At 41.3% G+C, this 17623-nt stretch overlaps 2 protein-coding genes across 9 annotated transcripts in view; one reads left to right on the top strand and one right to left on the bottom strand.

The window, feature by feature from the left end:
• The window catches only part of ankrd50l (ankyrin repeat domain 50-like), a 77578-nt gene that overhangs the window by 39707 nt on the left and 20248 nt on the right, over positions 1 to 17623 (top strand). For all 8 annotated transcript variants that reach the window (XM_062061442.1, XM_062061439.1, XM_062061444.1 and 5 more), the window contains one exon: positions 1667 to 1810. The gene's annotated coding sequence lies outside the window, so the exon portion shown is untranslated. The remainder of the gene's footprint in view (positions 1 to 1666; positions 1811 to 17623) is intronic.
• hpxa (hemopexin a) lies at positions 11936 to 16930 on the bottom strand. Its single transcript, XM_062061450.1, has 10 exons — positions 16792 to 16930; positions 15783 to 15802; positions 15634 to 15711; positions 15373 to 15530; positions 15010 to 15163; positions 13337 to 13549; positions 13126 to 13221; positions 12852 to 12982; positions 12639 to 12786; positions 11936 to 12369 (listed from the first exon to the last, which is right to left on the bottom strand). Exons 1-10 carry the CDS (start codon positions 16851 to 16853, stop codon positions 12140 to 12142), a joined length of 1290 nt encoding a protein of 429 aa, XP_061917434.1. The 5' UTR covers positions 16854 to 16930; the 3' UTR covers positions 11936 to 12139.

A 17623-nucleotide genomic window follows, 5' to 3' on the forward strand; every position in this document is an offset into this window, starting at 1 on the left:
TTAGTGTTGCCAATCAGCTTGTCAGCCAGAGTACCTGGAGAGAACCTAGGCAGTCACGGGGAGAACATGCAAACTCCACACCTGGGACTCAAACCCAGGACCTTCTCACTGTGGGGCACGAGCGCTAATGTGCTGCCCTGTCACTAATACCAATGTCTGCACAACGCATGTGTTTCCTAGACATGAGGATTTTAACTTGAAAGTATTTGTACAACCTTTCACTGGACAACTCGCAACACATTCCTTCAAGTGAGCTATCATAAATGAGCCTTAATTGCTCTGTAACTGGATCAGTTCCCGCACGCTTAAACACACAGCGCGGTTCATTTGGATGCAGTTTGCAATGAAGCACAGAGACTAACCCCTCAATGTCTGAAACCACAAAAATGCAAAGCCAAAAGTTAACTAGGCTAATGATTTAACACAATCCGCTAAAGCAATTAAAGTGTGCTAATAATTTAAATGTAAAATCTGCAAAATCTTACATTTAGACAGAATAATACCCTAAATTTCCAAATGCTTTGTACAATTTTTCATAATTTTCACCGTAAACCGTAAAGTCATGTGTTTTCTACGTATTCTAACATTTACTGTTTCTTGCTGTGGAGGAGTCAACTGCATTTACTACTGTGATGAACTGTTTTTGATGCTACGCTGTTGAACTGTTACTATTGAACAATTGCTTGCTGCAGTTTTTACAACCATTTTTTTACAGTGTAGTTTTGGTTCTTTTAATCCTGGTTTCTTCTCAGTACCTGTGTCCAGGTACAGGTCTTAGTCCTTCTTTTGGTCTCAGCGCTGGTTCTTCCCCAGCAGGCACGTGACATCGATACAATGTTGATTATACGTACATGTCCTTTAAAACTGACTTTGAAACAACATTGCAAAATAGTTGTATTTGTATTGTATTGAGGCAAGGTTGGTGTCTTAACGTTGAATCCACGTTGTTGGTTGGTAAATGACCAAAATTCAATGTCAAATCAACGTCACGACCCGACATTGATTAAGTGTTGTCAAAAAGCATGTTGTTTTAACGTTGTATTTGTGTTGTGGAATATTGGTTGGGAAATTACCAAAATTCAAGGGTCAACTCAACATCACAACCTGACATTGAATAAACGTAATCAAAAAGCATGTTGTTTCAACTTTGTATTTGTGTTGTAGAATACAGTTTGGGAAATGACCAAAATTCAATGGTCAAATAAACATCAGAACCCAACATTGATTCAACTTTGTCAAAAATCATTTTGTTTCAACGTTGTATTTGTGTTGTAGAATACTGGTTGGGAAATGACCAAATTTCAATGGTCAAATCAACGTCACAACTTGACATTGAATAAACTTTGGCAAAAAGCATGTTGTTCCAATGTTGTATTTGTGTTGTAGAATATTGGTTGGGAAATTACCAAAATTCAATGGTCAAATCAACGTCAGAACCCAACATTGATTAAACGTAATCAAAAAGCATGTTGTTTCAACGTTATGATTGAGTTGCTCAACGTCAGGACCTAATTCAACAAGTTCTCAACGTTGTTTCATTGTCTTGTGACACTGGGTCCCCTTCAAGTCCTTGTCACTATATTTGGTGAGACAGCCTTGTCATAGTCCTGGTCCTGGTTTTGTCTCCTATACTTCAAGCTTTGTTTTTTCTCTCTCCCTGGTCCAGGTCCTTCGTAGCGTCATTGTCTTGGTGTTATGCTGGATCCTTGTCCTTATCCTAGTCCCTGTTCCGGCCTTGGTCCTGCTTCTGTTCAGAGAACACACGCGGGTGTGAGCTGGACTCCAGTTCTGTTTTCAGTGCAGTTTAACAGTAAGTGAGGTCAAAGATTGTCTCTGTTACAGATGCTCCACTCGCACATTGGAGACTCTTTTAGCTTGGTCCATTGTTTGCGTGTGTGTGTGTGCGTGCGTGTGTGTGTGTGTGCTGTCAATTTGATGTGGCACTGAGGTCACAACTGAGGGAGTGTTTTTGGCGGTCACCAGTCCAGAGGGGCTGCGGGCTGCTACCATCTGGTGACCAGAGCCAACGTGTACCTGCCACGCTCTTGGCCAGTGTCCATACCTGCACACACACACACACACACACACTCGCACACGCACAATTGCACAATCACACAACACGCACACACACATAAACACACAAGGTCATGCCAGCCTGAAAGACAGGCTGAGAGCAGATGTCCGTCAAGCACCTCTTCCACTTAATTAAGCAGCATCAGCAACCTTGTGTGTGTGTGTGTGTGTGTGTGTGTGTGTGTGTGTGTGTGTGTGTGTGTGTGTGAGAGCGAGATAGGAGCATGTTGTCACTGGAGTTGTGCTGAAGTCCAACTTAGCTCCATTTTCATGCCTGAGACCAGTTGTGTTGAGTCTCAGTTGGACTGCCAGGTTGAGATGGTGACGTCACAGCCGTGTGAAATACCGCCAAGAGTTGAGCTGTGGCGCTCTCTGGCGATCACTTGGTAGAAGGTTCTTTATATTCTTTTCTTAGTTAATTTAATCAGTGCGCATAAAACAGAGATATTTACCTAAATTGTTTCAGGGGTCACATTTTCAAAGAGCTGAAGACCTTCTCCCTTCACTATTGGTCTTATTTTGTATATTCCGGAGAACCAGCGTCCCCTAAAGCAGCTCGGGGTTCTTAACCTTTTCTACTACAGAGGGGCCCGGGGTCCCCTCAAATGTTGTCAGTGAATTAGTAATCATATTCAATAATTATACCTAACCTACTTACAGTTCACAACCTTGTCAAATGATATGAATCACAAAGGTTAATATTTACCAAACACATAAACTTTAGGCTTAGGTCAAGCTGATTAGAAAAATAAATACTAACCAATACTGCATAAGAAGGTACTCATGCATCACTGATGAAAAATAAATGTACAATTATGGTGTGCCAAAATAGATCAACTAAATCAATAATGAATATGTCTCTTAACGAAACTGTAAAGTGCAAATGACATTACAGCTTCACCACTTTAGTCATAATTTTTGCACAGACTTCTGTTTGTTTGAGTTTGTCATTACTGCCACAAGTGGAAGAAAAGTGTATTACAACTGAGTTCCGATGCAACCCATACCGACCACAGCTTATTTTTTGGCCATCCTTTAGGCGGCGCTCGCGACCCAACAACAGGGGGCCAGACTTCTATAGTTAACAGTGGCGGGCCGTGCGTTTCCCACCTAGGCCTTCAGTGATGTCCGACTTCAGTGATTACCTCTCAAAATACAATCATTTATGTCACCACATGACCATTGTTGGAGAAATACTATACAGGAACACATTTACTGGGCATTGAATTACCTCAACAGTGTACAAAACGGGTTATTTTCTGGCGCATTTAAAAATCAATAAACCCGCATCGGCAATTAAAACATATCTTATGTGGCACTGTCAAAATTAAAATGGCAAAAAACATATTAAACGTCAAAAAATAAAGAAATAAAATATTTGAACTCGCAATTTGTAGAACCCATTCGACGCCGTATAAGCCAATGGTACCGCTCGTAGTCGTTTGATTCGAGTGGAAGTGGCGAGCATTTCCCCATTTCATCGCCGGAGACAGCTGAGCTAGCTTCCGGGGTTGGCCGACATCGTCTCACAAGATGTAGTTTCTCTTTAAATATCCTTCTTGAAAATGGCCTTGCAAATATATATCTGCCACCTAATCAACGTTTTGTTCTCCTTCTTTGTGGGTTAAAAAAGTGAGTATTGGTGATTTCTCTGCTAGCCCGGTATGGCTACGGTGCAACACTTCTTGCTTCAGTAAATTGCAACTTGTGACTGGATACTCACTTTGGAATGACAAGTGAGTATCCAATCACCAGTGTTGGGACTAATGCGTTACTTTGTAACGCGTTACTGTAACGCCGTTACCATCGGCGGTAAATAGTAATCTAACGCGTTATTTTTTATATTCAGTAACTCAGTTACCGTTACTACATGATGCGTTACTGCGTTATTGTACGTTATTTTTTATGTACTATCGGCTAGAAACTGAGAAGTTCTGAGTGTGTTTTATTGCAGCTCTGCAGAAGAGGCGACAAGAAAGAGGTGCGCCGCGCGCTGTATGTATGTGTGTGTGTGTGGGAGGAAGGGGGCGTGTCTGTGTTTACTAACAAGACGTCATGGCGAAGCCCGAAGCCGAGTTTCTTAAAATGGAGATATTTTCAGTACTTTTCTTTTGTCGACCACAAAGAAAATAACATTTTAGTTGAATGTAAGTTGTGTCTTGGATCAAAGATCCTATCCTAGCAATTCAAATATGCTGAAACCGCTACAAAAACAACATGCTTCGACGAAGCTAGTAAAGAGACACACTTCACCTCCACCTCCAACAGCGGCTGGATTTTAACGAGGCACTGCACACTGAAGGTACACACTCTGTCAATTCTCTTACACTACCGTTCAAAAGTTTGGGGTCACCCAAACAATTTTGTGGAATAGCCTTCATTTCTAAGAACAACAATAGACTGTCGTGTTTCAGATGAAAGTTGTCTTTTTCTGGCCATTTTGAGCGTTTAATTGACCCCACAAATGTGATGCTCCAGAAACTCAATCTGCTCAAAGGAAGGTCAGTTTTGTAGCTTCTGTAACGAGCTAAACTGTTTTCAGATGTGTGAACATGATTGCACAAGGGTTTTCTAATCATCAATTAGCCTTCTGAGCCAATGAGCAAACACACTGTACCATTAGAACACTGGAGTGATAAATGCTGGAAATGGGCCTCTATACACCTATGTAGATATTGCACCAAAAACCAGACATTTGCAGCTAGAATAATCATTTACCACATTAGCAATGTATAGAGTGTATTTCTTTAAAGTTAAGACTAGTTTAAAGTTATCTTCATTGAAAAGTACAGTGCTTTTCCTTCAAAAATAAGGACATTTCAATGTGACCCCAAACTTTTGAACGGTAGTGTATATACTCTTTCATTCTAGACTTCTAGAGTGTTTGATTATCACATCAGTCTAAATCAGGAGTGGGCAATTAATTTTTACCGGGGGCCGCATTAGCAACCCGAGCACTGCTGGAGGGCCACACCGACAATATTTCAATTAAATTTTGCTCAAATTATTTTTGATATACCGTAAGATAAATAATAATAATAATAATATTTTCATTTAACCTAACTTATCTTTATACAAAAGCAGATGGCTTTTGATGGTTTTATTTTTAACACTTTCTTACACAACACTTCCTGATGTATATTACATTGCAAAAATTTGAATTTCTGTCACTTTATCCTGCATCCTCTTTGTTGTGAACGTAGCACGCCTGTAAGGTGATTGGCGAAGAAGGAGGAAGCGTTGCTGTTGCGGAAATGAGGAGTGAGGATAGACGTGCGTGTGGAAAGAACGAGATAAGTTAAAGTTAAGTTAAAGTACCAATGATTGTCACACACACACTAGGTGTGGTGAAATTTGTCCTCTGCATTTGACCCATCCCCTTGATCACCCCCTGGGAGGTGAGGGGAGCAGTGGGCAGCAGCGTAGCCGCGCCCGGGAATCATTTTTGGTGATTTAACCCCCAATTCCAACCCTTGATGCTGAGTGCCAAGCAGGAGCTGTGTTAGTATAGGTTGCTCAATAAAAATTTAAAAAGAGCGTCAGACTTGGTGTGCACTTCTTCTGGACGCTACGGTGTTAGAAGTGGGATGAAATGCCTCCGAGTTCGCCTTGCCATCAAACCTGGGAGTCTTCATTGAGGGCGGAATTCCCCCATGCCAAACAGCGTGCGCCGCACCTGTAGACGCTGCCTCTCTCTTCCTCCCTCTCTCTCTCTCTCTTTGCAGCGAGCTTCTCACGTCCGGGATACACACATACATCTGCAGTGCTGCCGGCACCTTAAGTGTCCTTCCCCTCCCGTTCAATCTTGACAAAGTCGCCAGGAAACATCATGGCACGTACCTCCCGATGACGTAGCAGGCTGAGCACATGTACAAGCAGCGCAGTATGCGCACACAATTAAGCAGCGGCAGTATGCACAAAGTTTTACTTATGATACCAAATGTAGCGTCCAGAAGAAGTGCACACCAAGTCTGACGCTCTTTTTAAACTTTTATTGAGCAACCTATACTAACACTGCTCAACTTATCTCGTTCCTTCCACGCGCACGTCCATCCTCACTCCTCATTTCCGCAACTCAAAAACACAACATCAACTTCAGCAGGTCGTTACACTATATTCTTTAAACACAGCAACCTGTGCAGTCCATGTCTTGTTGAAAACACGCCATTCGTCATGAATTTTTCTTTTTTTTAGCGTCTCGGGGATAACGGGGCATCACTCGTCGCTGTGCGCCTCCACTCACAGGACATACGCACATAAATAACACTTTTCAAAATAAAAGCAGCACAGTTGTATTGCACGCACGACATATATGTTTTTTTAAATTTATTTTGTAATTTGTGATTGCCGCTGCGCGCACGAGCATACGTCCACACGGAAGTAATAAAAATAACGCTTTTCAAAACAAAAGCAGCACCGTTGTATTGCACACTCGAAATAGATACTTTTTAAAATTATTTTTGTAATTTACGATTGGGCTCACGCGGGCCGGACAGGGACGTACAAAGGGCCGGATGTGGCCCGCGGGCCGCAGAATGCCCAGGTCTGCTCTAAATGTTTAGACTATAAAGTTTACAAACATAAAGAGGGATGCTCGTGGGCCAGGCCAATCTTTCCTTTTCTCTAAACTAAGTGGGGGAATGTGTAGAGTGTTCTGGGCTTCAGACATTATTTTATTTCAGAATTCCTTGAGATAAAAAAACGCCTGGTTAGGCTTTCACCAAATCACCAAAAATGATTCCCGGGCGCGGCTCCGCTGCTGCCCACTGCTGCCCACTGCTCACCTCACCTCCCAGGGGGTGATCAAGGGGATGGGTCAAATGCAGAGGACAAATTTCACCACACCTAGTGTGTGTGTGACAATCATTGGTACTTTAACTTAACTTTAACTTTATGTATGTAGTGTGCCTTCCTTGGTTTACAGCTATTAGGGGTGTGGGAAAAAATCGATTCGAATTCGAATCGCGATTCTCACGTTGTGCGATTCAGAATCGATTCTCATTTTTAAAAAGATCTATTTTAATTGTTATTTTTTTATATATTAATTTTTTAAATAAATCAATCCAACAAAACAATACACAGCAATACCATAACAATGCAATCCAATTCCAAAACCAAACCCGACCCAGCAACACTCAGAACTGCAATAAACAGAGCAATTGAGAGGAGACACAAACACGACACAGAACAAACCAAAAGTAGTGAAACAAAAATGAATATTATCAACAACAGTATCAATATTAGTTACAATTTCAACATAGCAGTGATTAAAAATCCCTCAATGACATTATCATTAGACATTTATAAAAAATAAATAAAAAGAACAATAGTGTCACAGTGGCTTACACTTGCATCGCATCTCATAAGCTTGACAACACACTGTGTCCAATATTTTCACAAAGATAAAATAAGTCATATTTTTGGTTCATTTAATAGTTAACACAAATTTACATTATTGCAATCAGTTGATAAAACATTGTCCTTTACAATTATAAAAGCTTTTTACAAAAATCTACTACTATGCTTGCATGTCAGCAGACTGGGGTAGATCCTGCTGAAATCCTATGTATTGAATGGATAGAAAATCGTTTTGAATCGGGAAAAAATTGTTTTTGAATCGAGAATCGTGTTGAATTGAAAAAAAAAAAAAGATTTTGAATCGAATCGTGACCCCAAGAATCGATATTGAATCGAATCGTGGGACACCCAAAGATTCACAGCCGTACCAGCTATGTTGTTATTATGCTGTTTGTTACCTATGTATGTTATGTTGCAGCTAATTAAAATAGTTTTGTCAATTTGTTCTGGCCTGAAACAAATTGGCCCTTTGGAACAAATCTTTGTCTTTGTGTGTTGTATGTAGACCACATTGCTTAGCAGAGTTCAGTGATGCAAATGCATGTCAAGTTGATCAACAGATTGTATTATTCTCCAGTGCAATAACAGTACTGAAATGAAGGCTAAAAGGGCATTAAATGGGGCCTTAAAAAAATAAAAAATAAAATATAAGTAACTAAATAGTTACTTTTCAAAGTAACACATTACTTTTTGGTTAAAGTAACTGAGTTAGTAACTGAGTTACTTTTGAAATAAAGTAACTAGTAACTGTATCTAGTCACTGGTTTTCAGTAACTAACCCAACACTGCCAATCACAGCCTCGTTAACATCAGGCTACTGTCAACAACTTGTGATCTGATTGGCTATCACAACTGTCTATCAACTGTATGTGTTCTCAAATTCATCCGCTCTGCTGATCTGCTTAGCACCGTCGGGGCTCAAACCAGTGAGTATCCAATCACAGGACGCGTAAATGTCACGTTCAACGTGAGGCCAGCTAGAAGGCCTTACTGACAACAACTCCTGATCTGATTGGCTATGGCAATTGATTCTGAAGGCAGACTTGGTACAGCATGGCAACATAAGCTAGCTGAATTCTGAAAGAGCATAATATGATATGAAGAGAATATGGATACTTTTAGATATTTAGGGAGAGTAAATTAAAAATGACTTTTATCTTTAATTATTATTGGGATTTCTGGTTATGTTAGGCCAGCAGAGAAGGCCTTGCTGGCCCTGACAACCCACCACTGATGGTTAAGAAACAATGTTCCAAAATATACATTTGATTTTGGTCTATTTATTTGTCTGCTATTTTCAAAGACCTTCTGCAAAAATGTGAGTCTCTCACAAGTTTTCTTTTAACTCAACCAGTTGAATAGCCCAAATTATGGAAAAAAAAAAGAAGACCTAAAATGGAACCTTGAGGAACACCACTAGTATTGAACAAATGACGACTGACTGCATCTGAGCCAAATAAGCTACAGCAACACCTTAGTTACATAAATTACAGGACAAAGTTTAACTGACATAAAGGAGAGGACTTAAAGGGGTGCCTTGAGGAACGCCACAGTCAAGTAAATCACAAGTTTGGACCTCAATCTTCTATGGTCAACGCGAGGATCTGCCAATGCGTTTACAGTGGTCCAAGTTCTTTTTTACCAGGGATACCAAAAATGTCATTTCGTTTGGGCTGCTAAAGTGTAAAGGGAAATTTAATTGGAAATGTTATACATAGTCATACAGGCCTCTTTCAAGCTGCACAATCAGTAGATTTAACTGTAAAAAAAAACGGCAGCTCTGGTCGCCAAAAAATTTCCGTAAAATCATCAGTGGTACTATTTTTCCATTTACAGTAATAAACTGTAAAAACAGGTAACGCTAAGAAAGTAGCAGCTCAGTCGCCAGAATGTTGCGGTATAAATAACAGTGGTACTGTTTTTCAATTTATTTTATGCACTGTAAAAAACTGGCCATAGATTGTACAGTAAAAAACGGTCATAGTTTAAATTTACAGTAATTACCTTTTTTTTTCCAAAACACTACATTTTACCGTAAAATTCTGGTGATTGAGCTGCCAGTTTTTTCAAATCATAAAATCTAGAGATTTTTTTTTTTTTTTTTAGAGACCCCCGCTATACGGTAAAGTTGTGACTTTTTGACGTCCTATGGAAAAGGATTGTCTTGGTCGCCATGCTTCGCCCACGTTCTATAACAAAAACCTAAAAGCTTCAAAATGTAAATCCTCCTCATGTCAAATCTGTCTTGTCTTGTCTTGGTTAAGCGATCAGATGAAATAGCGAGGACAAGCTGGTGACAGAACAACACCTGGAAATGGAAAAAACCTGCAGTAAATGACCTTTTTTGATTGTTTTGAGGGTAAAAATTGAGATAAAAGACACATTTCCATGTTAATCACGCACATGATTTATATTTACATATGGCGCTATGAGGCTACATTCTTCACGGCTGGTGCAGTTGCATGGTAAAAATGGCTGTTTGGACCATGGGCACATTTTCACTTTGGCCCTCAGGGGCAACACGTTTGGGCACCCCAGCTCTATACAGCAGGAGCACTTTATTGCTTTTAGGAAATGTTTGTCTCCTAAGTTTTTATGGTGTCATTCCTCGGCTGATTTTGGCTTCTTAGATACAAAACCCAAAACCAGTGAGTTTGGCATGTTGTGTAATTCGTAAATAAAAACAGAATACAATGATTTGCAAATCCTTTTCAACTGATATTCAATTGAATAGACAACAAAGACAAGATACTTAATGTTCGAACTGAGAAACATATTATTTTTTGCAAATAATCATTAACTTATAATTTAATGGCAGCAACACATTGCAAAAAAATTGGCACAGGGTCTCTTTTACTACAAAGCCACGCTGTTGTGACACGTGCAGAATGTGGCTTGGCATTGTCTTGCTGAAATAAGCAGGGGCGTCCATGAAAAAGACCTTGCTTGGATGGCAACATATGTTGCTCCAAAACCTGTATGTACCTTTCAGCATTAATGGTGCCTTCACAGATGTGTAAGTTACCCATACCTTGGCCAGTAATACACCCCCATACAATCACAGATGCTGGCTTTTCAACTTTGCGCCTAAAACAGTCCTGTGGTTCTTTTCCACTTTGGTCTGGAGGACACAACGTCCACAGTTTCCAAAAACAATTTGAAATGTGGACTCGCCAGACCACAGAACACTTTTCCACTTTGCATCAGTCCATCCCCTAGAGGGGGGGGGGGGGGGGGGGGGTGTTACACACTTATGCGGTCCTCTCCAAGGTTTCTCATAGTCATTCACATTGACGTCCCACTGGGGTGAGTTTTTCCTTGCCCGTATGTGGGCTCTGTACCGAGGATGTCGTTGTGGCTTGTGCAGCCCTTTGAGACACTTGTGATTTAGGGCTATATAAATAAACATTGATTGATTGATTGATCTTAGATGAGCTCAGGCCCAGCGAAGCGTTTTTGGGTGTTGTTGATGAATGGCTTTGGCTTTGCACAGTAGTTTTAACTTGCACTTACAGATGTAGCGACCAACTGTAGTTAATGGCAGTGGTTTTCTGAAATGTTCCTGAACCCATGTGGTGATATCCTTTACACACTGATGTTGCTTTTTGATGCAGTACCACCTGAGGGATACAAGGTCACGGGCATTGCCGCTTACGTGCAGTGATTTCTCCAAATTCTCTGAACTTTTTGATAATATTACGGAACGTAGATGGTGAAATCCCTAAATTCCTTACAATAGCTGGTTGAGAAAAGTTGTTCTTAAACAATTTGCTCAGGCATTTGTTCACAAAGTGGTGACCCTCGCCCCATCCTTGTTTGTGAATGACTGAGCATTTCATGGAAACTGCTTTTATACCCAACCATGGCACCCACCTGTTCCCAATTAGCCGGTTCACTTGTGGGATGTTCTAAATAAGTGTTTGATGAACATTCCTCAATTTTCTCTGTCTTTTTTGCCACTTGTGCCAGCTTTTTTGAAACATGTTGCAGGCATCAAATTCCAAAGGAGGTAATATTTGCAAAAAATAACTAAGTTTACCAGTTCGAATGTTAAGTATCTTGTATTTGCAGTCTATTCAATTGAATATAGGTTGAAAAGGATTAGCAAATCATTGTATTCTGTTTTTATTTACCATTTAACACAATGTGGGAAGCACAATGGCACACGGGTTAGTACGTGTGCCTCACAATACGGGTTCCATCCTGGGCTCTGGATCTTTCTGTGTGGAGTGTGCATGTTCTCCCCATGACTGCGGCTTCCTCCCACCCAGACATGCACCTGGGGATAGGTTGATTGGCAACACTAAATTGGCCCTAGTGTGTGAATGTTGTCTGTCTCTCTGTGTTGGCCCTGCGATGAGGTGGCGACTTGTCCAGGGATAGGCTCCAGCACCCCCCGCGACAACGTAAGGGACAACCGGTAGAAAATGGATGGATGGATTTACACAACGTGCCAACTTCACTGGTTTTGGGTTTTGTAGATGAAAAAAACAGAGGCCACGTGTCCTTGCTCATCTTTATTGACATCAGCAAAGGGTACAAAGTCAGCCTTCAGTTGGTAGTTGTTGTTGTTAGTACTACTAGTACTAGTACTAGTACTAGTTGACTAGTTCCAGTACACTTTTGTCAATAAGAATCAGCTTAAAGCCGGATCTGGGTAGTCCAGGATGGCCTGCATCATGATGAAGGTTGCGTTTCTCTGACGGGCTCAGTGGTCGCAGCCAAAAAGATCCATGGCCACACGGTGCTGTTCTGGAATGGCCTTGGCCCCCACTAACAGTGCAATGCTGTCAAACTGATAGTAGTGGTTCCCTACAACTACTTTGACGCCTTTGGGGCCACACATGGCGGCGTCCACCTTCTTGAACAACCCAATTGTACGCTCGTTGGTAGCAACGCGAGGAGTTTCATTCAGCTCCACATCGAACATGTGCTCACCTGCAAGGCAAGACAAGAACCTTGTTAAGTAGATTCAGGAGCAACTTTGACATGGAATACCTAAGTCGACTCCCGGTAAAGGTCTGTAAGAAACCGCTAACAACCTGTAGGAGTTTATCAGATCTGTACTAGACTAGGTACATTAAGGAGAACAATCAACCAAACGGGGCTAAACAAGACTAGCTTTAGTCCTGGAAGAGACTATAGACCAGAATGTACTAGACATTCTGGCAGTGGACTGAATTATGATCAAGTGAAGTAAACCTAACCTTTAATGAGATGTGCGATGTGATGGTCCTCGCAGACAAAGGCAGCGTCAATCGGACCCTCCAGTCCCAGCTCCTCCTTTATAGGTTTGGGGAAACCCTCTGCGAGGGTGTGTGGGTTACTGACTTTGTAAGCATACACTTGGTCGTCCTGCAAGGAGAAAACAGTCACGGAAAAGACCAAAAATCAATCAGACGAGCTGATGGACAGCTGACCTTGATCATGTAGAGGTGACTGTTGTAGGAGAAAACAGCGTCCACATCGTTTTGAAGTTCTTTGAAGGCGTGCCCGATGGTTTCGGCCGTCATTGTGTGATTTTCATAGTGTGTGTTTAGGAAAAAATTGCCTGACCAAGAAAGACTCACTTAGTCACGGTGCATGCTTTGCTTTTGAGGAATTCGGGTCCCATCTGGGACCAGAACACTAAGTTCTAAAGAGAAAAGGCCACTAGGGGTGACAATGTGGACCTTAAGTACTTCCTAAACTCACCTCTGAAAGCATAAATGTCTCCAGCGTCATCAGACGTGATGGCGTCCAGGTGAACACGACTGCAGCGTTCTCGATCCAGGTTGTCGCTGTTGTCACCTGCGAGCGACAGCAGTGACAGACACTAATGGCTCAAATATGTCAGTGACAGAGGAGACCAGAGATTGAAGTCTGCAACCTTCTCCCAGACTTACAAAGAACTCGTTTTACTTACCAAACTTGGAGCACTTCATGAAGAAGTCGATTGCCTCCTTCGGATATGTGCCGTTGACCTCGCCGGTCATTGGGTCAAACTTGGAGAACATGTGCCCGTGGAAGCAGTAGTAGTGTCCCATATAGTGGAACGCGGACGTGCAGTTAGGCATGGTCTTAAACTCTTTCTTGTCTACAGCCTTGCTCTTCACGTGGTAGTGATAGATGTCGTGTCCTGTGGGAGAAAAGATGTCTTTCTAGTCTTTTCAATCTCCATCAATGTTTTTCGTAAGGCTGTCTTCAAATAGTGAAAGATTTGGCGATTCCTTTTGGCACAGGGTGTGCCTCGGAGGTGTAACTCCCCCATGGCAAAGGTAATGTTTGTTACGGCTTTTACTTGTCTGCGCTGTGCCACAGCCTCGGAACTCACTAATCGATCTGCTCTCTACCGTGTTTATTTCTTTATCAGAGTGGTTAAGACTTATAAAATGGAAAACATTGCAAATGATCTCTGTTTTGTTCACTTCAATGAAAGACAGTATATCTTTTACAAAAGGGACAAGCGGTAGAGAATGGATGGAAGTTTCTTTAATTAACTTGGGAAGTGTCACCGTATAGAGCAGGGGTCCCCAAGCTTTTTGACTCGGGGGCCGCATTGGCTTAAAGCAATTTGGCCGGGGGCCGGGCTGTGTATATATATATATATATATATACATATATATATATATATATATATATATATATATATACTACCGTTTAAAAGTTTGGGGTCACCCAAACAATTTTGTGGAATAGCCTTCATTTCTAAGAACAAGAATAGACTGTCGAGTTTCAGATGAAAGTTATCTTTTTCTGGCCATTTTGAGCGTTTAATTGACCCCACAAATGTGATGCTCCAGAAACTCAATCTGCTCAAAGGAAGGTCAGTTTTGTAGCTTCTGTAACGAGCTAAACTGTTTTCAGATGTGTGAACATGATTGCACAAGGGTTTTCTAATCATCAATTAGCCTTCTGAGCCAATGAGCAAACACATTGTACCATTAGAACACTGGAGTGATAGTTGCTGGAAATGGGCCTCTATACACCTATGTAGATATTGCACCAAAAACCAGACATTTGCAACTAGAATAGTCATTTACCACATTAGCAATGTATAGAGTGTATTTCTTTAAAGTTAAGACTAGTTTAAAGTTATCTTCATTGAAAAGTACAGTGCTTTTCCTTCAAAAATCAGGACATTTCAATGTGACCCCAAACTTTTGAACGGTAGTGTATATATATATATATATATATATATTAGATATATATATATTAGATATATATATCCGACCCGCGGGCCGTAGTTTGGGGACCCCTGGTATAGAGGTTAAATCCAAAACCCTGTGACGTTACTGACACCTAGTGACCAGTCAGTGTAAATGATTAGATATCACCCATCCATCCATCCATCCATTTTCTACCGCTTGTCCCTTTTGGGGTCGTGGGGGGTGCTGGAGCCTATCTCAGCTGCATTCGGGCGGTAGGCGGGGTACACCCTGGACAAGTCGCCACCTCACCATTTCTCTCAACCTCCCCTCCCCCCAAAACCATAGATTTGACTGATTGTCGACTATAGACGAAATCTAACGAATCAGATTGTTAGTTTTTGTAGCGTGAGGCATCTTTTTAAGACTTGTAGGACAAGTGGGAACAAACCCTTGAAGAAGATGACAGAATCTTCATCGCAGTCTGGATGCGGGCACTGGACGGCAGCTTCTAGGTGATCAGGGATTCCCGGGAACACTTCAGAGATGTCCTTGGGGTATCCGTCCTCCAGCTTGTGATCGTAGTAGCTGTACACTTTGTGGTCCTGGATGGAAAGACCACAAGACAAAACAGGTTTTGAAGCTTGCAGTCTACCCTTTGTCACCTGACATTGTCTGCATATTAACTGCCCCAAGTTCAATTTAACGTATGGTTGGTTTGGAGCACCTCAGTCTCATGTGACCGTTTTAGCTTAGCTGCCTTGTGTCACCCCGTTCACCGCAAAAGAGCGGACACGAGGTGTGGGGACGGTACCAGGAAGAAGAATATGCGGTCATGTTCGTCCGGGCTGTCCTCATTGTGCATGCGGAAAGCGGCATCGACGTGTCCCACTTTGTGATCGTCGTCCAACTCGGCAAAAGACTCATTGGACATCTCCGCCTTGCCGTCGAATCCCTTGAACAAGAAGTGACCTGGAAAAGTGTATACAACATGTGTTCAGGATTTTTTCAACATCATTCCTGACACAGAAGAAGAAGAAGAAGAAGAAACCCATCAAAGCAATGTGAGTCTTACCTTTGAAAAAGTAGGGCACGCCATCCTCGTTCACCACCGCGGCGTCCATCTCCAGACCCTCACACCGATCTGGGAGGTCTGAACAACAACATGGCCGTGGTGAGAACAACACGACATGATGATGAAGAACAGAAAAGAGTCGCTCTCACCTGATGAATGATCCCCATGACTGTCAAAGAGAAGAAAGTATTTTTAAGGACAGGGTTAGGGCTTAGACACATGACATTTGTCTAGAAGCTTCTTTGAGAGACACTTGTTGCTAAACAGAACTCATCGGACTAGAAACCTCGAGAAGTCTTGTTCAGTTAGGGGTTAGGATTAGGATTGAAGTTATGGGTTTAATTCTTAGCCTGACAGATCTCATAAGATTTGTACTAGAACATCTAGAAATGGTTCAGATGATTTAGAAACATGTTCGTCACTTTTAAGAACCTGAGACCGCTTGGCAGAACTTCTAGGACTAGAAACTTCTAAAAGTCTTGTTGGGTTAGGGGATAGGGCTTGGATGTTAGGATTACAGTTGGAGTTATGAGTTAAATCAATTAACCAGACAGAATTTATAAGACTCCTACTATAAACTTATAGAAATAGTTAAGAGGATTTAGACACATCATATTTGTCACCTTCAGGACCTGAGACGCTTGTTGATAAACAGAACTCCTAGGACTAGAAACTTCTAAACGTCTTGTTGGGTTGGGGATAGGGGTCTGATGTTAGGATTAGAGTTGGAGTTATGGGTGTAATCATTTAACCAGACAGATTGTATAAGATTCCTACTAGAAACATCTAGAAATGTTTAAGATGATTTAGACACATCAAATTTGTCACTTATAGGACCCAAAACACTTGTTGCTAAACAGTACTCCTAGGACTAGAAACTTCTAAAAGTCTTGTTGGGTTGGGGATAGGGATTGGATGTTAGGATTAGAGTTGGAGTTATGGGTTAAATCATTTAGCCAGACAGAAGTAAATGTATTTGAAACTTCTAGAAAAGTTAGGGTTAAGATGATTTATTTCAGTCACTTTTAAGGACCTGAGTCATTTGTTGCTAGGCAGACCTCATAGGAGTTGTAGCTAGAAATATCTGAATGGTCCTGTAAAGACACTGTTAAGCACATCACAATTCTCTTAAAGGGGCGGCAGAAAAGACAAACTTACTGGTCGGCATGCGCCAAGGCCAAGATCAGAAACACACACAGGAAGTTGGCGAGCAGCTTCATGGCGAGCAGGACCAGATCAAAGGTGTCTTGTTGTCGGGCACAGCAGTCACTTATAAAGCGGCAAAGTCACGGGTACGCCAGCGGGGGCGGAGTCAGACAGGCTCGAATGTAACAGTCTGTGTTTGAGTCGTTTTGGGGTTTTTTTGCCATCTTCTCCAATGTGTAACTCACGGAACTGGAACAATCAATACGAACACCCACACGTTGTTGCAATTCAAGAACCTTGGACAATATTCCACATCCACACATGATGATGTAAATGGGATACATTGCTGATACAACATCGTCCTTCACTGATTGGCTAGTAGAGATCACATGGCTCTTCTCCAGTGTCCCTAGTCTGTACACATACAAAGTCATTGGACTTTTAACAATGGATTCTTAAAATACAAATAATATATATTTTCAATTAAATATTAAAAAATATATATTGTATGCAATAATATTTAGATTAATTAAATTAAAAAGAAAAAAACGTATTTAAATATATTCTAGACACACAATACGTATTATTTCTTCAAAAAATGTACATGCATCAATGCTTATGTATTTTGTCCAGACTTCTGGGACACTCGTGTGTTATATGCACACACAATATACATAAAAAAGTTACATTTAACTCTTAATTAATATCATTAATATTAGACTGGCGACCAGTCCATAGTGGACCCCGCCTCTCAGCCGAGGTCAGCTTGGTCCAGCCCACTTTTGACACTAAAAGGCTATTTAAAAAATGTATGAATTAACCATTTTAAAAAAATTGTACAATT

Source organism: Entelurus aequoreus, linkage group LG10 (assembly GCF_033978785.1).
Source record: "Entelurus aequoreus isolate RoL-2023_Sb linkage group LG10, RoL_Eaeq_v1.1, whole genome shotgun sequence".
Lineage (NCBI taxonomy): Eukaryota > Metazoa > Chordata > Actinopteri > Syngnathiformes > Syngnathidae > Entelurus > Entelurus aequoreus.